Below are 23,143 nucleotides of genomic sequence, written 5' to 3'. Positions count from 1 at the left end.
GGAAGGTGTTTATCAGCCAGTGAGCAACATTTCTAGCCTTTTGTTTCCTAGTACAGAGATGTTGGAGGTCTCACAGTGAGATTTGAGAAAGTACATAAACCCTTTTTCTGATTAACTATGTAAGTAAAAGCTCCCTAACAACTTGTATCAATCTTAAAAGTGACCAAAAAGTAAAAACTTTGTTGTTTTAAATCACTGAGAATTGGGAACCATTTGTTGTGACAGCAGAATCTAACCTAAATTGACTAACTCAGGGTTGTTGACTAGAAAAACTTTCTTTAACTTTCTTTTTTCCATTATAGATATTCTTTTCTATGCTATTTGATGCAGAACCTGAGTCTAGATTAAAAATGATTTATTTCTGTGCAAAGGGGAGTTAATCTGTACTCTACATCTGCCTGAAAGTATAAGTGAAGCTCCTAAAACATTCATAAAAGGATGTCAATTTTGTCATCAGCAATAATACCATGCGTGTGTGCACGCACGCACACACACACACACACAAAAGCACACACACATATACACAGTACTTGCTCAATGTCTGCAATGTATGAGTGATATCTAAACTGTATGCACCTTTTGGAATAAACACAGAGCTTTTTCATAAAATTCAACCATGAATTGTCTGTGACCCAGGCCTTGACCAGAAACTTTCTTGAGACATCTAATGTTGCAAAGAGATGACTTAATGCATTTGTTTCCCTTGGGGTGTCAGAGCATTATTTTTGTCATCAGCTACAACATCAGAAAGCAGCATTTCCAGACCATATTATCATAACTCCCTGCTGAAAAGCCTTGACTAAACTGAGGTTTTATGTGGCAACTTTAGGTTTATCGAGGGTCAGTGTTACAAAACGTCTGTCTGAACATTTCTCTCTTTTACAGGCCCCTAGGTTAGGACATCATTCATTACATTATCAATTGTTACTCAAATAATAACCACACACACTACATTTCTTTTTAAATTTAAAGCCTGAGAACCTTTTTCTCTCTAAAGAAATTTCTGTCCTGCTTATCATCAAGCAATGAAAACTGTACGATACAGTTGCTTATTTAATTTCCAGATTAATATACTCAACTAGAGCAATTTAGCCAAAAGCTTGGTAATACACATTTCTTTGTCTTTTTAAAAAATATTCTTTAAAGTATGTTTTAAGTTTTAGTGTTGAATTCTTATATTTTTCTTGATTTATAAAACTGCTAAAACTTTTCAGAAGCATGAGGAATACAAATTCTATTTGTGAGTTAGCATTTCCTAAAATTAACTTTTTTTTCTTCTTTGCTGTTTTTTTTTTTTCAACTGAATTCCGTGACAACAAGGATTGTTGACTCATCTCCATATTGTTTCAGGGCAGCAAAGTGAGAATAAATATATGTTAGTGCAGAGTGACACAAAGAGCTCTGAAACCAGAGCCTGGATTCACATTTTCACTGTATCACTTACTAACTATATAACATTTGGCAAGTTTACAAGTTTACCTGAAGCACTGTTGAGAGGATAAGAGAATATATACAAATGTGTCAATTAGAGTGGTATATTCAGCAAATTCTCCTATCACCTCTTTTCTATATACAAAGAAATTGACAGTAAAGGACACAGTGATGCTATCATTTGTCTCTGGAGTAGGTACCTACGAAGAGAGCTTGAAAGGCATTTGTGCATGTGGTTTACTGAAGGTCTGTCCTCAGGAAAAGGGTAAGAAAGAAAGAAGAATAGGGTGGGTGAGGGTAAAGCTAAATAACATTACTAGTATCAACCAGAGGCCAGCTTTGGCCTGATCGCATAGGGGCATGTGAAACTGCACAGCAGAGTTGATTCCATCTTGAGGCAAGGAACCTGGACTTTTGTATCCTCCTCTCAAGTCAGTCACTGGCTATAGGCTTCCAGGCATGCAGGGGTGGTGGTACATAATCAGACAGGGTGGTTCCTGTTTGACTGAAAACAATTATCCAGAGAGGGGAGCAGCAGATGTCAGCAGCCAGAACTTGCAGCAGCTGGAAGATGGGAGAACTACCAGGCTAAGGGATCTGGCAGGAGTAACAACATCAGTAGCAGCACTATTCCCTTAATTCTTATCTTCCATTAGACCACTAGTTCTCAACCAGGGACAATTTTGCATTTGGCAGTGTCTGGAGACATTTTTGGTTATCACAACTGAGTGAGAGGGTATGGGGTGGGCACTGGCATCTAGTGGGTAGAGTGCAGGGATACTGCTAAACGTTTCACAATGCACAGGACAGCCCCCCAGAACAAATAATTATCTAGCCCTAAATCCCAAATGCCAATAGTGTCAAAGATGAGAAATCTTGGAATAAACAGATACAGAAGTCAATGTGTAGTATTTTTTATTAACAGTTATTGATTTGCTATTAATATTATTCAGACTTTAGGAATCAAAAGGGGAAAATGTCAGACTTCCCTGGTGGTGCAGTGGTTAAGAATCCGCCTGCCAATGCAGGGGATACAAGTTTGAGCCCTGGTCCGGGAAGATCACACATGCTGCAGAGCAAATAAGCCCGTGAGCCACAACTACTGAGCCTGCATGCCACAGCTACTGAAGCCCGTGCGCTTAGAGCCTGTGCTCCGCAACAAAGACCCAATGCAGCCAAAAATATATAAAGTAAATAAATAAATTTATAGAAAAGAAAAGGGGAAAATGTATTGATTTCACACACACATACACAAACACACCCTCACAGGAACTTTTTATCTTGTAAATGTAACTACTATTACTTCATAATCTGCATCAACAGGCACAAATTCAGCATGAGATGAATCACAGACTGAAATGACCACTTTTGCAAATGCCATCCACACTGCCTTGTGCCTCTTCTTCACTTCTGTCACGTCTGCTTTTGCCCAGGCCTTTATGGGTTTTGACACCAACACTGCTGTCCTAGAATCTTTAGCTCCTTGATTTTTCCTTCTCTCCCCTTTTCTTCTGTGCTTCTTCTCCCTGGCTTGCAGCTGAACTCAGGATGAAGCGAACATCAGGATGTTTGCATCCAGCTCTGCTCTTTTCCTTCAGCTGCACTTTGTCTAATGGGGAATTTGGCACCATCCTACAGCTGTCAAATACATCATGCTCACTTTCAAGGCCTCTCTTCCCACCTCTTTGAAGTTCTGTGTTTCAGGTTGTTTAGCACACAATAGAAATAATGAGCCCCTTCTCTTCTTTTCTAAGGATTGTTAACAATTAAGGTAATTCTTTTTTTCTAAAACAGAAATAGTCTTTTCCATTAAATTTTAAATTCTGCCAGTATTTTCCTTTTTAATAATAGAGAACTATTTGACATACAATAAGAACATGGCAACAATTATAAGAAGTAAATTTAACAGTAGAGACTCTCATATCACATTTATATTTTTCTTCCTTTTCACCCTCCATTTCTTTTCTTCTTAACTTTTGTGTGTGTGTATATGCATTATCCAGACGTTTTATCCTCTCCATCTCTTAACTTCACAAAGAAAATTTCACAAAACGGATCACTGCTGTTCTGTGAGAGATACCACAGCAGTCTCAGTAAAGCCATGTCAAATCAATCCTATACTTATGGACAGTATATTGCACCATTTTAATACACATCTCTCACTTTTCTCTAGGTCTAAAATTAACAGGTAACTCCTAAAGCATCTGATCTCATTCTCACTGATGGATATTGTTTAAGCAAAATTCCAGTAGCAGTCTTTTAAAAACAAGTAAAAATAAAACATCTTGCTATGTCATATTATAATTTGGCAATTGGTGCTTAGAGGAAAGTTCTGTATAAGAACTGGGAAGAGAAAGTGAGAGCAAAAGGAAATAAGAAGAAAGATTCTGAAAAGACAGTGAAATAGGAAGCACCAAAAATCTATCGCCCCACACAGACCACAGCTGTACTGTCCAATCTGACTTATGTAACTATTTAGGAACAATGGAGTCTATTGAAGGCTTCCAACTTGCAGAGGAAGTTTCGGAAGGTACATTATGGTTAATTTATGTCAATTTCAGCTCTTAGCACAGTAGCAGCTATCCATCCCCCACTCCTTAGCCACTTGACAGGCAGCTGTGCACATGTTCCTGTAGTAGCTTGCATGCAACTTATGAGAGCTAGGGTGGAAAAAGTATGCTGTCTCAGTATCAGAAATCTGTGATCTTATCCCTGAGTGCTGCTTCTCATCACAAAGGTACAGACAAAGTGGCAGAGGCCACTGTTGTTGCACCTACCCTCATTGTTATAAGCCCTTTCCACTCTGGCTCAAGTGACTTCTAGGGGCACCTGTCTTTACCCTCATTTTTCTTTCCTCTTTTGGAAGCCAGATACTGAAGATTAGAACATTCAAAACTAACCACAAATACATGGGGAATTAGAAAGTCACTGCACATACCCAGGGGAAGGCACAGGCTCATAAAACACCTGAGAAGACCACCAGGTTACACTTTAGGCTGATCACTGACACAGAGATAGACTGCAATAATCAAAAAGCAAAACAGAAGACCTCACAAAAAACCAAAAGCGAGCACACACATACACAGCAAACCCTGGGGAAGAAGGAGAATCTGATTTGCAAAATTACATTCAAATGACTAGTTTTCAACATAAAAGCACACAACATACAAAGAAATAAGAAAGTATGTTCTATTCAAAGGAAAAAAAAACAAACAGAAATTGTCCCTGGTTAAGACATGATGGCAGATCTACTAGACAAAGACTTTAAAACAACTGGTTTAAAGATACTTAAAGAACTAGAGAAAGATATGGAGAAAGAAAATGATGTATGAACAAAACAGAAATATCAATAAATGGAAGCCAAAAAGAATCTCTGGAGTTGAAAAATACAATAACTGAAATGAAAAATTAACTAAAGGGATTCAAAGGCCAACTTGAGCAGGCAGAAGGAAGTATCAGCAGCCTTGAAGATAGTACAAAGAAATGAACAAGTCTGAGAAGCAGAGAGAAACAAGATTGAAGAAAAGTGAAGAAGAGCCTAACAGACTTGTGCGATATTACCAAACAGACCAACATACTCATTTGTGAGAGTCCCAGAGGAAGAGAGAAAAGGGGGCAGAAACAATATTTAAAGAAATAATGACTGAAAACTTCCCAAATTTGATGAAAGACATGAACATAAATATCCAAGAAGCTCAGTAAACTCCAAGTAGGATGAACAGAGAGACTCACTCCAAGACACATTATAATCAAACTGTTGAAAGAGAAAGACAAAAAGAGAATTTTGAAAGCAACAAGACAGAAGCAACCCATCAACTACGAGGAATCCTCAATAAGATAATAATCAGACTTCTCACTGTAAACTTGGAAGACCAGAGGGTAGTGGGATGATATATTCAAGGTGCTAAAAGAAAGACTGTCAATTGAGAATACTATATCTAGTATACTGTCCTTCAAAAGTAGGGAGAAATTAAGACACTCCCAGGTGAACAGAAACTGAAATAGTTCATTACTACCATTAGACCTGCCCTGAAAGAAATGCTAAAAGGGGTCCTGCAGGTTGAAATGAAAAGGCACCAGAGAGTAACTCAAAGTTGTATGAAGAAATAAAGGTCTCAGTAAAGGTAAATGCATGGGCAATTATAAAAGCTAGTATTATTATAACAATAGTGTGCAACTACACTTTTTGTTTTCGGTGTGATTTAAGAAGCTAACATTTTTTTTAAAAAAGCAATTATCAGTCTAAAAGTAAGTATGAATGTATTTTTGGTTTTTAACTCCACATTTTGTTTTCTACATAATTTAAGACACTAATGCGTTAAAAATTTTATTTGTTTATGTTTTTGGACACACAATGTATAAAAATGTAATTCTGTAGCATCAGCAACTGAAAGGAGTGGAGAATAGAGCTGTTAAGGAGGAAAGAATTTGTATGTTATTGAATTTAAGCTGCTACAAATTCAAGTTAAAATGTTATAACTTTGGGATGTTAAACATAATCCCCATGATAATCACAAATAAAATAGCCACAGAATATACAGAAGACAGAATGAGAAAGAAATTTAAATATTCAGTACAAAAGAGAATAAGATCAGAAATTATGAGTTGGAAGGAACCATAGAGCTCATTTAATTCCAAACCTTAGTTTAAGAGATAGATAAAGAACCAAACCCAAAGAGATTAAGATCTAGACTACAATCTGGGTCTCCTAGTTTGGAGTCCAGTAGTTTACCCTCTTGTTAGCTTCTCATGTTCAAGATGAAGAATGTGTTCTGGTCAGGCTTTCTTAAAGATCTGAGAACATTAAATCATCATTTTTATCAGTTAATACTGTGTTCAAGTCAGTGTTTTCCACATCTTTCTATTAAAACCATTCCTTATCTTTGGGAGACTGGGATTGACATATATATACTAATATGTATAAAATAGGTAACTAATAAGAACCTGCTGTATAGCACAGGAACTCCACTTTGCTGTACAGTAGAAACTAACACAACATTGTAAAATGATTATACCCCAATTAAAAAATAATTCCTTATCTCTTGATATCCACAGCAACTATCCCAGCTGAGTATACCAAGACCACCTCCTGCCATTTTGCCACTAACCCCACTCAGAGGCTACAGAGCTTACTTTCAGTAGTGATGGAGTAAAGAACTTGAGAATTAGATTCTAGCCCTGACTCTGCTGTTAGATACTGTCATGCACTAAGGCAAGTCATTGAAAGTCCTTGACATATTTCATTGTAAAGCTAATTTGAGTTGGTTATAACATGAAGAGATTATAAGATTCCTTCAAGTGTTATTACAACCAGATGCATAGCACAATCAAGAAAATCTAATCCATTGTGATATCAGCTTACCTAAATACCAAGAGAATTTCATAGACTACTTTACTACATTGCAAGGAAAAAAGAAAGAAAAAAAAAAGGCAATACCCCCACACCTTTTCTTGTTTTTAAAATATATTCTGGGCTTCCCTGGTGGCACAAGTGGTTGAGAGTCCGCCTGCTGATGCAGGGGACACGGGTTCGTGCCCCAGTCCGGGAGGATCCCACATGCCGCGGAGCGGCTGGGCCTGCGAGCCATGGCCGCTGAGCCTGCGCTCCGCAACGGGAGAGGCCGCGACAGTGAGAGGCCCACATACCGCAGAAAACAAAACAAAACAAACAAACAAACAAAAAAATAAAATATATTCTTTGAATTACTAAGGTCTATTACTTCCATTTCCCTCCTATTCAGCATTAAAAACAAACTGAAAACTCCCAACATTCTTGAGAGTTAAATTTATTGGCCAGGTGTCTTCTTCCTTCTCTTTACTTTTTCTCCTCGCCCTTCTCCCCTTCGTCATTTCTTTCATCTCTCCCCATTCCATTTCATACATCTCCTAGTCCTTTTATAAATCTCTAAATACTTCAGGTGATTTTCCAAATCTTCTTTTAGTTTCCCCAGTGTTCTTGATGACTACCAATGACTGCAGCAGGTTCAGAAAGCTCATTAACTAATTCCCTTAATGTCTTAACATGGCAAGCACATTAACCTACTAAATCATTCTGTATGTAATCCATTGCCTGCATTCTGCAGGCCCTAGTGGCTCTTTCAGTCAATAGCTGCATTGTTACTGTTCCTTATCATTCCTAGTTGAATGCGCACTGCCCCTTGATTTCAGCTAAAGCTGAAGTGCTGTTGTTTGGCAAATTTTCCATCTTGCTGATCTTTCCCCCCCGACTGATTAGTTTTATTATTTATCCAATTTTTAAAATTGTGGCTTTGGCACACCTGCTCAGGGTAAGACAGCACAATTAAACACATTAAAGGAAATGCACAAAACATGGTGATTATGTAATTAATCAGCTTTAGGTAGTATAAAAAATTGCTAGCCTAGAAGCATAACACTTTGGGAAAGAGTAATTTTAAGAATTTAAAACAATTTTAATTATTTGATTTTTTTCTCTTAAACTTTATATATACACACACACACACACACACACACACACAGGCTAGAATATAAGAATATTTATTTTTTATAGCAAGACTCCTTTCACAAGGTAAAATAGCTTCCGCACTTGGCACCATGCTTAAGGACGCTAGAGGAATGATTGACAGATAATTTATTGGAATGCCCTTAGGTAACCCAGGTACATTTTAATCTTCTTAGAGTTATATTTGTAATGTATTCCTAATTAGTACATTAGTAAGTCAAGAAGGCTATGGAAAATGATCTGCAACAGTAAGTTTAATTACACGGTTTCACTGTGTTTTGCTATCATTTTTTTCAATTAAGCTTTTATATATTCCCCCTTTTTGTGAGAGGATAGCCATTGGAAGGCTTCCTTTTCATGTGACTGAAGGATAAAATGAAGCTGAGTCAGTTTGCATAATCCAGGCAATGTCCTGGAGCTCAGCACTGGTAGAATAATGTCTAGCACACAGTATATCTGATTACTATCTCAAATCATTGGTATTAACTTAGATTATTTTCTCTTCTAAGCAATACTGGAAAGTCTTTGAATATATGGACATATTTACTTTGTTCTTTTGCTAAAATAAAACTGTGGATAGAGCACTCAAGTCTTAATCTTAATGGGAAATTACTGCTCCCATTTTAACAAAATGACTGTATCTAAATGTTTTTATATGCTCATTCATCTGTATCTAAATGTTTTTATATCCTCATTTCTCTTCATTTATCTGTATCTGTTGCTCAGGAGAAAAGTTCTTTTTTTCCGAATCTACACTTTCTACCTGTTATCTTAATTCTACTCCTTCTCCCTTGCTTAAGATTTTATTCTATCAGTTCCAGTCTTAATCCTTACAGATTCATTCTTTTCTGGCTTTTTGCTCTTTACGTCAACATTTGCTCAATTACTACCATTTAAAAAGTACAAAAGTAAAATGCTAACAAAAAAAAAAAGGGAAAAAAAGAGTAATAAGAAGAAGCTTCCAGTAATTCCATTTGCCCAAGTCTGTCTCAGTCTCTTCCCCACCCCCGACTTTCTCCTTCCTTTCAACTACAAACTGCTGGAAAATCTAGTGTAAGCTACCATCTTTTCTCTCTTACTGCATACTCAGTATTCAGCCCACTATGGCCTAATTTTTGCTTTCACCATATTACTGATCCTGCTTCAGAAAAGATGTAAAGATACCTTATAAATGTAAAATCCAATATGTGCTTTAAGGCTCAGTTAACCTGAATTTTCTGTGTTTCTAGTTACTGGCTATTTTATCTTCAATCATTCAAAAATATTCATGGACTTTATAGTCTAAAGGAGAAAATGTATAAAAAAGCAGATAATTAGAATATATGCGAGTACTGCTGTCACTTTTGTCATAATAGAGGGATATGGTATAATTGCTAGTTGTCACCCAATAACTATTCTCTCTTCATAGAAACAAAACTCTGATTTAGTTGGTGAAAGCAACATGCCTAGATTAAAACACACAGAAACAAACAAACAAATTTTACATTTTGTGGTGTCCTTTGCAGTTATACATAGCCATGTAACTGAAGTCTTGGCAATAATATGTAAGAGAAAGCATTTGCAAGAGACTTAAAAAAGATTTAGGAATGTTTGCTTCTGCTTCTCTTCATTTTTACTGTCTGGAATACAAATGCCATAGCTACTAGAGTTAGAGAAGACATATTTTGATCCTAATAAAAATGGAAACCAGAAGCCAAGCATAATAAAGCAGAAAGACGTAAAAGCCTGATTCCCTGATGACTTTGTGAAGCTGACATTCAGAACTGCCCATTCTTGGATTTATTTATTTTTTATGGAGACAGTAAACTCCCAATTTCTTTAAACGGCTACAACTAAGTCTCTGTGTCTGACACAGGCACATTAGAATAACATGTGTAGGAAAAACATTCTTTCTGGATCTCTGGCTCAGCTATTTTTGGTCTTATTCAGCATACTTTCACTGGATGATCCCATCTATTTCTCCTTCATACCTCTCTCCTCAGTTCCAAACCATATACCCAACTTCTCCTAGACTTTTCTCCTTGGATACCTCTTAGTTGCTTATGACTAAGTCACTTATGACTAAAACCTGAATGAGCTGCCTTACCCTTCTTGATCTGCTCTTTCTTCTGTGTATAGCTTTTGGTTAATGATGCCACTTTTAACTATGAAAGCTAACAACTGTCAAAACACTGGGGGTAAGTCTTAATTATTCCTTCTTCTTCATCCTTAAAATTCAATAGATCATTGATTCTAATCATTTCTACCTCAGAATTTTTTCTTGCAAGGATACATATATCTCCATTCTCACCAAGACTGCCTTAACCCGGGTTCTCACTGTTAATGCTCTCGGACTTTAAAAAAAAAAAATCATTCCTAAAGAGTCTTCTATCTTCCAGTCCCTCATCTTTCCATCTATCACCACCCTGGTAAAATAAAGATGTAGCATGCAGATGCATACACACACACAAACACAAACACACACATGGGAATATTATTCAGCAGTAAAAAGGAATGAAATTCTGCCATTTGCACAAAAAAACATGAATGGACCAAGAAAGTATTATGCTTAGTGAAATAAGTGAGTTAGAGAAAGGCAAATACTGAATGCTATTACTTACATGTGGAATCTAAAAAATAAACGAATAAATATAGCAAAAGAGAAACAGACTCATAAAGACCAAACCAGTGGTTACCATTGGAGAGAGTGAAGTGGGGAGGGGCAAGATATGGGTAGGGTGTTAAGAGGTACAAACTACTACGTATAAAATAAATAAGATAAAAGGAGTCTCCCAAGGCAATAGAAGTAAAACAAAAATAAACAAATCAGACCTAATCAAACTTACAAGCTTTTGCATAGCAAAGGAAACCATAAAAAAAAACCAAAAAGACAACCTACAGAATGGGAGAAAATATTTGCAAATGATGTGACCTAAAGGGCTTAATTTCCAAAATATACAAGCAGCTCATACAACTCAACAACAAAAAACAAACAACCCTTTCCAAAAAATGGGCAGAAGACCTAAACAGACATTTCTTCAAAGAAGACATAAAGATGACCAGTAGGCACATGAAAAGACGGTCAACATCACTAATTATTAGAGAAATATAAATCAAAACTACATATAAATATATACTACATATAAATATAAAAAACTACATATAAATATAAATCAAAACTACTACTACTGGTCAAAATGACCATCATTAAAAAGTCTACAAATAACAAATGCTGGAGAGGGTATGGAGAAAAGGGAACCCTCCTACACTGTTGGTGGGAATGTAAATTGGTACTGCCACTGTGGAGAGTAGGATGGAGGATTCTCAGAAAACTAAACATTGAATTACCATATGATCCAGCAATCCCACTCCTGGCCATATACCCAGATAAAACTATAATTCAAAAAGATACATGCACTCCAATGTTCACCGCAGCACTATTCACAATAGCCAAGACATGGAAACAGCCTAAATGTCCATCGACAGATGAATGGATAAAGAAGTTGTGTTACATATATACAATGGAATACTATTCAGCCATTAAAAAGAATGAAATAATGCCATTTGCAGCAAGACAGATGCAACAAGAAATTATCTTACTAAGGGAAGTAAGTCAGAAAGAGAAAGACAAATACCATATGATATCACTTATATGTGGAATCTAAAATATGACACAAAGAACCTATCTACGAAAGAGAAACAGACTCACAGACATAGGGAACAGACTTGTGGCTGCCAAGGGGGAGGGAGAGAGGGAGAGGGATGGACTGGGAGTTTGGGGTTACTAGATGCAAACTATTACATTTAGAATGGATAGACAACAAGTTCCTTATGTATAGCACAGGGAACTATATCCAATCTCCTGGGATAAACCATAATGGAAAAGAATATAAAAAAAAGAATGTATATATGTGTATAACTGAGTCACTTTGCTGTACAGTGGAAATTAGCACAACATTGTAAATCAACTGTACTTCAATAAAACAAAAAAAGATGCAAGGATATACTGCACAGCACAGAGAAATATAACCATCATTTTATAATAACTTTAAATAGTATATAATCTATAAGAACACTGAACCACTATGTTGTACACCCGAAACAAATACAATATTATAAATCAACTATACTTCAATAAAAATAAAAGGTTAGGTATGAACTCTTTAAAAAAATGTTAACTTCCGAATACATATATTGGTTTATACCTATTTCAAACTTCAACTTTTTCAATTACTCTCAATTGCCTACAGGATAAAGTTGAAATGTTGTTAGTGATCCTTTTGAAACACTCTCAGTTTCATTTAAAGCTTCTCTTCTATTTCCCACCCCCCTTAACACACACCAACAGACCAAGCACAGTTGTTTGCAATCACTTCAGACTGTTTGTTATTTCCATAAAAATCCTCATCTTTCCCTATTTCTATCTTTCTACTTCAGTTGTTCTATCTACCTCAAATCCATTTCCCCTCCTTCCCTCATAAATATACAGCTTTTTTGTTTTGTTTTGTTTTTTTACCTATTAATCAAGGACCAAATTAGAGTCAAACCACTTTCTGGAGCTTTCTTTTGTTCACTTGCCACATCAGTGGAATTAATTATTCCTTCACCTCTTACCATATGCTTTTGTTCATTCAACTATCATATGGCCTATTACATTATTTTGAAGTCATTTTTGAATATTTAGGTATATTTTATGTACATTAATTTTGCACATATTTGAGGATCTTAAAGGAGGCTTTGCATCTCCCAGATGTTCTCAGATGCCCGGTACTGAGCGGATGCTCAATTCACGGCTGGAGTTTTGGACTAACTACACTTTGGTTTCGTTATAAATAAAATATGTAACTTCAGGCTAAATGCTTGCAGATAGACATAAGAATCATTGGAAAATTATTTTAATTAAATGGTCTATTATGAGAATGATTTCAAATTCCTTTATGTTATGAACTCATCTTCTTGATCCTAAACCCCGACACTCCAGACCCAGAGAATACATTCTGCCCATTCACTCCAGAAATGCATTCCATTCATACCTATTTCCTTCTAACCAAATATATTTGTTAAAAGTAATGTTTCATGAACCTGATTTTGGAATGCAAACTTTGAAAAGTGTAGTTTTGAATACCAAATTTCTGTAATTTTTAATGGGTTTCCTTGCTTTTACAATCAGGTTTATTACTTTTCAGAAGACCTCATAGAAAAATGATGGCTTAGTTTAGAACTTCTTCTCAATTTAAAGAAGAAAGAAGACGAGAACTCAGGATCACAGAGAGAATAAAGCACTTGTGCTTTGGCACACACAAATTAAATGTATTTTATAAGCTTTCCAGGATCTACCTGCAAGCAGATGGCAGTAAGGCATGTAAAAGCGTGCATGACATGCTCCCTTTCTTCAGAGTTATTTTTTCTAATAGAAAATTGTGGGTGAAATGATGACAAAATAGCTTTGGATTTGCAATGCTATTCTTCATTTTATATAATGACAGCTTTTAAACTGTAAATAATGGATTCTAAATGGTTCATGCTTAATCTATCTGTAAAATATGTAAAGTTCATGAATTTGAATTGTCATATCAAACAGGAAGGGATAAAAATTCAATTTGTACATCTGGAGGAAATTATATTTGGAGGGACCATTAACAGTAATACATTTTAACATAATGTATAGGCCAAACTTCTATCAACATTTTTGAAAGCGTAGCTTCAGACAACATGAAGAGGTAAATATATAATTGGAAAAGAAAATTCATATGGATTTAGACCTTGTGAATGATGGTGAGTGTGTGAAATTGAGAAAAGTAAACAGATGACAGGCTTGGGTATACAAATAACTATATTTTTTACACATTTAAAGTAGTATAATGGGAACTTCCCTGGTGGCGCAGTGGTTAAGAATCCGCTTGCCAATGCAGGGGACACGGGTTTGAGCCCTGGTCCAAGAAGATCCCATATGCCGGAGCAACTAAGCCTGTGTGCCACAGCTACTGAGCCTACACTCTAGAGCCCAGAGCCACAACTACTGAGCCCGTGTGCCACAACTACTGAAGCCCATACGCCTAAAGCCCGTGCTCTGCAACAAGAGAAGCCACTGCAATGAGAAGCCTGCGCACCGCAACAAAGAGTAGCCCCTGTTCGCCGCAACTAGAGAAAGTCTGCGCACAGCAAAGGGGACCCAACACAGCCAAAAATAAATAAATAAAATAAATGAATTTTAAAAATATAAAAATAAAGTAGTATAATGTTAAGTGAGAAAATGAAGACTGAGTGTCTAATAATCCAAAATAAAGATACAATATTTTTTAATGTTTATATACGTATATGCATTCTGTTTGTATATATGCATATATGTAGTCACACATGGAATCATATACCCACACACATGTCTGTGTGGATACACAGTGACTACTTAAAATGCATTTTCCTTTGAAAAATGATAGGGAACCAATATAGCACAGGTTATGTTGGTTTGCATTACTGTTTTTGTACAATTTGAATATCAAGGAAACTAATTTTTTATCTCTAATAATTACTTAGACATAATTTCCAAATTATTCACTTTTGATTTTCGGTTCCATCATAGATTCAAGCCTGTCCACCTGAACAGAGAAGCCAAGACCTTTGAAGGTAAACCCCCAGGTCTGATATTTACTAATAAGAATTTGGGGAAGCTATTTAACCTTTCTAAATTTCCTTTTTTTCAAGTTTTAAAGAACATAAAACAAACAACTAAACAATCTATCTGGTATGTTATTGTGAAGATTAAATGAGACAAAATATAGGCAAGAGATAGTCAGTAAGGATTAGTTCCCAGCCGTCTACCCTTGATGGTAATTCTTTGCTTTCTTTTTTTTTTTTTAAGCCAACTGTGCAGATTGCGGGATTTAGTTCCCTGACCAGGGATTGAACCCGGGCCCTTGGCAGTGAAAGTGCAGTCTTAACCACTGGACTGCCGAGGAATTCCCTTTGCTTTTGTTTTTGCAACTATGTTCTTTTGAAAAATGTTAGTTCATTGGGGGAAAGACCAAAGTCTGGCTAACGAGCTCCCAGACTTACAGATTTATATGTATGCTATCATTTTAAAAAATTTGTCCTCATGAACATAAGTTCCTAGAATGTTCATGATGTTTCACTTTAACTTAAATTTATAATCTTGGTCAATGTCCTTCTCAAAGTCACTGATGACTGAATCCAATATAGACATCAAATATTATTTTATTACCAGACCCACTCTAGAGAAATGATCTACTGTTGTTATTAAAAGATGAGTAGAAAAGGTAGACATTATTTCTACCATGGTCATTTTATAGCAGTTTGAAACTCAGGGTCACCAAAGAATTTATGAAGGTTCCTCTAAACCTATTTACATTCTATCATATTCTACTGCTACAATTACATCTGGAGGTAACAGTTTTCAAGACCTGAATTTCTATGATATAAAAATGAATCATGAGAAAGTGAATATTAATTAATAGTAATAAAGCAATTATTTCATTGATTTGCAATTACATATGTCCTTATTTTTATAAAAAACTAGAGGATTCAATTCAGAAAACCATGCTCTAAATTCACATCCATTTCTTATACAAGGGGCTTACCAAACCTGATTCACTGTAAAATCTCTGAAGTAAATAAAGACAAGCTATACTGACTTAACATTTCTTTAAGAAATCTGGCATGCTTTCTTGCTCGTTTAGTTTCATGCAATTTTAGATACTCCAGTTGAGTTTTTTCTAACCTACATGGCCCTAAACGATTTGGTGGGGTAAGGTGGGGTGTAGCTTCCTCTTCCACATGTGGTGGGGTTAAGTCTGGGACAGTACTCACTGCTGACATGATGAGCTCTCCTCCCAGGCTCTGGATCTCAGCTTTAACCTGACTGCAGATTTTCAGCTGGTGAGAGTAGAATTTAATCTGTTCCAGGTAGGCCAACAAGTCCTGTTTGCATGATGGATCTGGGCACTAAACATGCATGAGATAAAAATGGAAATAGCAAAACAAAGAGTAAGTAGATCAGAGCAATTCAATATTGAGATTGCACGTATCTTATAAGGCACTGACTTTATTTGCATTGAGTCCCATTTCTCCAACCAAGGCCATGTAGATTCTGATATGCTTCCACCATTAGAAGAGTTTCTTCATGTTCCAACCTTAACTACTTTAGCATAGACAGAAGAAGTAGTAAAGGAATTTCCAGACATGAAAAGGTACATGAAATAATTGTCTTTAATTTATGATAAGGTTAGAAGCCTTATATTTCATTTTTAGGTAAATCTGAAGAAGTATTTAAAATGCAATTATTCCCTTCATCTAAAGTTGCTATTAGAATACTCCTCGGGACCCATAGTTCTGCATTGTCTGTCCTTCGTTATTTATATGGGCATTAAAAACATCTGCCACAAAACATATATTATGTTCTATTACTTTCAGCATTTAATGTTTTTAGCTATTACTGACAAAAGAAATCATTTCCACCTTAGCTAACAGCTTTGGATCTACCTGGAGCCAAGAAAGAGGCAGCATACATGTTTTAGAGATGTATTATTATTATTATTATTTTTTTTTTTTTTGCGGTACGCGGGCCTCTCACTGTTGTGGCTTCTTCCGTTGCGGAGCACAGGCTCCGGACGCGCAGGCTCAGTGGCCATGGCTCACGGGCCCAGCCGCTCCGCGGCATGTGGGATCTTCCCGGACCTGGGCACGAATCCGCGTCCCCTGAATCGGCAGGCAGACTCTCAACCACTGCGCCACCAGGGAAGCCCTAGAGATGTATTAAATTTCTTTACGAAAAACAGTCTCCTACATTACGTTAGCTTCTGTAAGGAATTTCCTGGAGTAGAGCTTTGTGCTTAATGATAACATGATAAATATCTGTGGTCAGTGTTTAATGTTTGTGTTCTTTCTTCTATGCAATTAGAACAGATTTTTAAAAATCCCCGATAACTTAATTTCAATTTATAAACATTCATAAGGATATGGAAATATGAACTGTAACTTATATGCAAAGATATTCACTGCAGCCTTACTTACAATAGCAAAATTTGGAAATAAATATTCTATAATAGTGAAAAGATTAAATAAGGATACATATCTATATAATGTGATATTATACAGTCTCAAAAATTAATATTTTCAAAGGAAAATGTTTTTGGAAGGAAAAAACACAGCATTTAAAATTTCACATACTGGGCCTTCCCTGGTGGCGCAGTGGTTGAGAGTCCGCCTGCCGATGCAGGGGTCACGGGTTCGTGCCCCAGTCCGGGAAGATCCCACATGCCGTGGAGCGGCTGGGCCCGTGAGCCATGGCCGCTGAGCCTGCAAGTCCGGAGCCTGTTGCTCCACAATGGGAGAGGCCACAACAGTGAGAGGCCCACGTACCGCACAAAAAAAAAAAAAAAAAAAATTTCACATACTATCTCAAAGTATGTAAAAAACATGTGTTTATACTTGTGTTTAAAACATAGCGGGAAATAATGTGAAAATGATTAATAAACACGATATAATCAATATTTTTCACTCCATATTTTACATATCTTAATATATATTACTTAAATTATATTATTTCTATAGTAATAAAAATGTTATTATTTAAAAAGCTTTAATTCTAATAGCCTAAAATGAAAACTGAAAAGCAGGACGAAAGACCTGAAAGTATTCCATGCATTTCTCTTTTACATAGTAGTTAATAAGCTGGAGTGTTGTTGAAAAAATCCTGAGAATCTTATTCTCTTTTATATTTGCTAAATAGACTAATCTACATAGCTCCGGAATGTGTGGACAAGATGAGAACATGTGACTTTTGAGTAAAATTTAGTCAACAAATGTAGCAAAGATATAAATTCTTCTGCAGAAATACTATCAACCTGCTAGATAGGCATGGACAGATGACATGACACATGATAACCAGACAGACAGACAATCAGATGATAGAGAGACCTTGATATTAAGGGCGTTTTTCAAATTTTTAACACAGAAGAAAGGATACTCCCACAAGTCTCATCAGGAGTATTAAACTGTAACTAAGTAAGAAGAAAGAGAAGGAGAGGAAGGAAAAGAAAAGGAGAGAGAGAGAGAGAAGGGAAGGGGGGAGGAGGAAGAAGAAGCAAAAAACAAGTAAAGGAAGGGATTTCTCCAATTTACACATGAGAAATGAGAAGTTTAGAAAGCATAATAATTTTCCCAGGATTGAAGAGCTTATGCTAGAGCCAGTATTTGAATCCATATCTACTTGCTTTTAAATCCATTTTATTTTCAATCGCTGAACTTAGGAGAATTTGGAGTGAATTTTTTTTAATCACAGATTACCATAGGTTGCATAATTTCAAGGAAAAAGAGAATTTATGGGAAAACTATGTCTATTTTGAAATAAAGATTGCTTAGATTTTTTTAAAGACAAAAATTAGCTATCTAGAATTACCTATAATGATGACAGGCAAGTCATCTCATTGTTTTACCACAACAGGAAGTTGATCTTTAGTAGGTACTTCTTATGTGTCAGGCACTGTGCCATGTCCTTTACATGCATAATTCTAAGTTAGTATTCATAGGGCCATTTTACTGAGATCTAATTATTGTCATTTTGCATACTTGCAAGCTAGGTTTTGGATAGAATTTATGATTTGCGTAAAGATTTGAATTGAGTTTTCTCTGTTTCATTCACTACACAATGATCTCTTATGACATTCATTCAAAACGTTGTTTTGTCTATCCTGAGTAATGAATGGTCTTACCTATTGTTTGTTCTTATGGATGGACTCAATGATAATCTTTGACACATACAGTGTTCCATCTGTCATATACTCTTCTAGGTGCTTTACCTATATTAACTCTTTTAATAATCACACAACTTCATGAGGCAAGTTCTATGCCTCCTTCTCCATGCCTCAGTTTCCTCCTTAACAAAGGAGGAAACTGAGGCATAGATAAGTTAATTGACTTGCCCAACTGAGAAAGAGTAAAGCTGGTATTCAGACTCACATGATCTGGCTCGAATCCCTACCTCTAAGGTCTAGGAACAATATGAGTCTTCCTGCCAGTTTTGTCTTATATATAAACAGTAAATTGCCACTCTGATTTGTAAATTGGTTGCTTAAATTGACACTCTTATCTGTATATTGTAGGTAGGATTTGGGTGAATTTATTCCTTAAAGACCAAGCACCACTATATAACTTCCGATAAAATCAAACTTGCAAATTAATAATTAGATTGTTAACTGGTAACCAATGTTGCAATCACCTAAGTTTAAGCAAAACATACAGTCTCTCTCAAGACACTTTCAAGGCCATGCTAGAAGAGTCTAGAATTCTGTTAAGCAAAGAATGAGTCAAATGAGTAGAAAATTTGAAGCTGAACTTTGGAAATTAAAAGTTACTTGACCCAGGGCTTCCCTGGTGGCGCAGTGGTTGAGAGTCTGCCTGCCGATGCAGGGGACACGGGTTCGTGCCCCGGTCCGGGAAGATCCCACATGCCACGAAGTGGCTGGGCCCGTGAGCCATGGCCGCTGAGCCTGCACGTCCGGAGCCTGTGCTCCGCAACGGGAGAGGCCCCAACCGTGAGAGGCCCGCGCACCGCAAAACAAAAACAAACAAACAAAAAAAGTTACTTGATCCAGATTTACCCTTCATTCCCAGAATTGATGAAAATGTTGGTTACACCTAAAGATAGTAGTTTTATAAGTGAAGTATGAAAAGCATAGTGATTGGTAAATTCCATACTATAAGACTTGTTAAAGCCTTCTTTTCTATTGACATTTGGAAAGTCTTTCTGAGTCACTTTTAGCTGCCCAGAAGCAGAACCAGGAGAATGAATCATTCCCACTTTAAGAATGCTCTTCTACTATTTGCCAAATCTCTGTTATTAAAATCAAATTATGTTTTCCTCACCTTTTATATTTTTACATAAAGCTAATTGAAAAAGTTTGGGACCTAGATTGGTACTGGGTGGGCCAAAAAAGTGCCTGACACATTTTTCATTTTCACCAAGAACTTTATTGAACAACGTATTCACCCATTTGTTCCACTACCTTCTGCCATTTTTCAGGCAACTTCATAATTCCGTCTTCCCAAAACTTTCTATCTTTTTAAGCAAAGAACCGTTCCAGGTACCTTTTACAGTCTTCCAGGGAATTGAAATTTTTTCCATTAAGAGAATTTTGTAAAGACCACAATAAATGGAAATCCGAAGGTGCAATGTCTGGTGAATATGGCGGATGAATCAGAACTTCCCAGCCAAGCTGTAACAGTTTTTGCCTGGCCATCAAAGAAACATGTGGTCTTGCATTATCTTGATGGAAGATTATGCATTTTCTGTTGACGAACTCTGAACGCTTTTTGTCTAGTGCCACTTTCAGTTGGTCTAACTGGGAGCAGTACTTGTTGGAATTAATCATTGGGTTTCCTGGAAGGAGCTCATAATAGAGCAGCGGTCCCCAACCTTTTTGGCACCAGGGACCAGTTTCACGGAAGACAAGTTTTCTGCTGACGGTGGTGGGGGGGGGGGCGGATGGCTCAGGTGGTAATGCGAGCGACAGGGAGGGATGGGGGGCGGCAGATGAAGCTTTGCTTGCTCGCCTGCCGCTCACCTCCTGCTGTGCGGCCCGGTTCCTAACAGGCCGCAGACCGGTACCGGTCTGCAGCCTGGGGGTTGGGGACCCCTGTAATAGAGGACTCACTCTCTTCCAATCCCACCATATATACAACATCACCTTCTTTGGATGAAGATTGGCCTTTGGTGAGGTTGGTGGTGGTTCATTTCGCTTGTCCCACGGTCTCTTCTGTTCCACATTATTGTACAGTATCCACTTTTCATCACCTGTCACAATTTGTTTTAAAAATGGAATGTTTTCATTACATTTCAGTAGAGAATTGCATGCAGAAATATGGTCAAGAAGGTTTTTTTCGCTTAACTTATGTGGAACCCAAACATCAAAGCGATTCACATAACCAAACTGGTGCAAATTATTGTCAACACTTGATTTGGATATTTTGAGTATGTTGGCTATCTCCCAAGTGGTATAACGTTGATTGTTCTCAGTTACTGTTTTGATTTAACTTCAACTCTACCCGACCACGGAGCATTGTCCAGAGAGAAATCTCCAGCACAAAACTTCACAAACCACTTTTGACGCATTCAATCAGTCACAGCACCTTCCCCATACACTGCACAAATCTTTTTGTGCGTTTCAGTTGGCTTTTCCCTTTCTTGAAATAGTAAAGCATAATATGCTGAAAATGTTGCCTTTTTTCTTCCATATTCAACATTAAAATGGCTACACAAAAATTCACCACTTTTGATAAGTTTTTTTTATAAATGCACACTGATATGACAGCTGCCACCCATGATCTAACAAAATTGTTTCAAATGAAATTCAAGACTACTAAGTGCTACTAGAGCCATCTTAAGGAAGAAACCTTTCAGCCCACCCAATAGAACATTCATATCCTTTACTTTTTAAAAAAATAAAATTTGTACAAAAAAACTTTTAAAGGAATACTGCTAGGGACTTTTAGTCAAATCAAGTGGTAGAATATCATAACACATTTTGGTTATTATGTCCCAGTTTATTAAGATAGGAGATGTTAACCAGGACACCTGGTTAGCTTTTTAATTCATGGATTTTCTTTTTTTTAATTTAAATTTTATAACCACCAAGACACTCACTACAGACAAGCAGATGGCATGTCAGCCTAAGTGGTTTTGGCACATTAAACCGGCTTTCACTCTTCTAGTAAGATGCTTCATACCAATACAGAATACATCATTTAGTAATGAGAGGAAAAGTAAAGAACATTTATTACCTTTCAGTTTGAATTTTAAGGGTATTAGCAAAGTGAATACTTTTAAAGACCTTTATTCCATTAGTTTAGCTATTTTTTTTTTTTGCTCATAATGGAGTTTAAACTTTAAGACACAGTTAAAATGACTTTCACAATTACAGACAACAAATTCTGCTAAGCTGGCAAAGTTTGTTAAGGGAAAGTTATTAGATGTTGTTGTGAATTTCTAGAGTAGAAATTTCAAGCAACCAGTGAGAGCAGAAGCAGTCTGTGTCCATGACCTTTCCCTTCCCACAGGGCTCATTTCTCCACCTATACTCCAGCCCAGAGGCTGTCTCATTTCACCTTCCTCAGGGTCACAGATCATCCATGATCCCATCTTTTTCTGTACTTTTAATGTCTTTTTCTATCCTTGAATCTATCAACATAAAGTCCCTCAAACCAAAATCCCTCCCTCAACCCTGTAATCCCATCTTTCTCTCCTCTTGTTCACGAACATGCTTTCTAAAAATTTTCAGTGCCACCCCTATTGGTGTTCTGAGTTTTCATTCTTGGGCATCTTCTCACTCTTACCCTCTTCTTGGATAATACTATCAATATATGCTGCTCTGGCTTCACTGATCACTTACAAAATAAACATGACTAAATCTCTATCATCCAGCCCTGTCTTCAGAAAATCCATATACATATTGTATTGCCCCAGCTCATCTCACGGTCTTATCAAGATTTCACACTCAACACATATAACCCTCCACTGTCTCATACTCCATCTTGCCTATTATAAAACCATTTTTCCTGTTCTACTAACTATCTCAATAAAGAGTGATTCCTTCCTCTCTCCCATCTATTAAATTTGGTCAGTCGTTTATTTGGGTTGATTCTACATCCAGAAATCTCAGCATACTTTGAACATTTTTCTTCTTTGTTATGCCTATCATTGCTGCTCTTTAGCAAACTAAGGTTTCTAAGACACAAAAGAGAAGGGTATCTATGGAAGTATGGTAAAAATACAGTGGGGCTCTTTTATGATGTCATGATGGAGGACGACATTGATTCATATGGTCTACAGTGGACCTGCTGACTTGTGAGAGTTATAGTTGGGAAATTATAGTTTGGCATTTTTCAGTGCATAAATGTTGTTTTACCAGAAATTGTATATGTTGTTCAGATTTTGTCACATCTCCTTATTTAGACTAAAATGGTCTTTTAAAATTTTTTTAATTTATTTTATTTATTTTTGGCTGTGCAGGGTCTTCATTGCTGCGTGCAGGCTTTCTCTGGTTGTGGCGAGTGGGGGCTACTCTTTGTTGCGGTGCGCGGGCTTCTCATCGCGGTGGTTTCTCTTGTTGCAGAGCATGGGCTCTAGGCACGTGGGCTTCAGTAGTTGTGGCATGCAGGCTCAGTAGTTGTGGCACTCGCGCCCTAGAGCACAGGCTCAGTAGTTGTGGTGAACGGGCTTAGTTGCTCCGTGGCATGTGG

The 23,143-nt window shown here is 36.8% G+C and overlaps 1 protein-coding gene across 1 annotated transcript in view; it reads right to left on the bottom strand.

The window, feature by feature from the left end:
• Positions 1–23,143, bottom strand: part of CTNNA3 (catenin alpha 3) — a 1,581,444-nt gene that overhangs the window by 38,723 nt on the left and 1,519,578 nt on the right. Inside the window, exon 17 of the mRNA XM_065894569.1 lies at positions 15,716–15,850. Within this exon, the coding sequence (XP_065750641.1) occupies positions 15,716–15,850 (135 nt within the window). The remainder of the gene's footprint in view (positions 1–15,715; positions 15,851–23,143) is intronic.

The sequence above is a fragment of the Phocoena phocoena genome, chromosome 16 (genome assembly GCF_963924675.1).
Source record: "Phocoena phocoena chromosome 16, mPhoPho1.1, whole genome shotgun sequence".
NCBI classification, from domain to species: Eukaryota; Metazoa; Chordata; class Mammalia; order Artiodactyla; family Phocoenidae; genus Phocoena; species Phocoena phocoena.
Note: the sequence above shows the minus strand (reverse complement) of the source record. Positions and strands in the feature narration are given on the sequence as shown.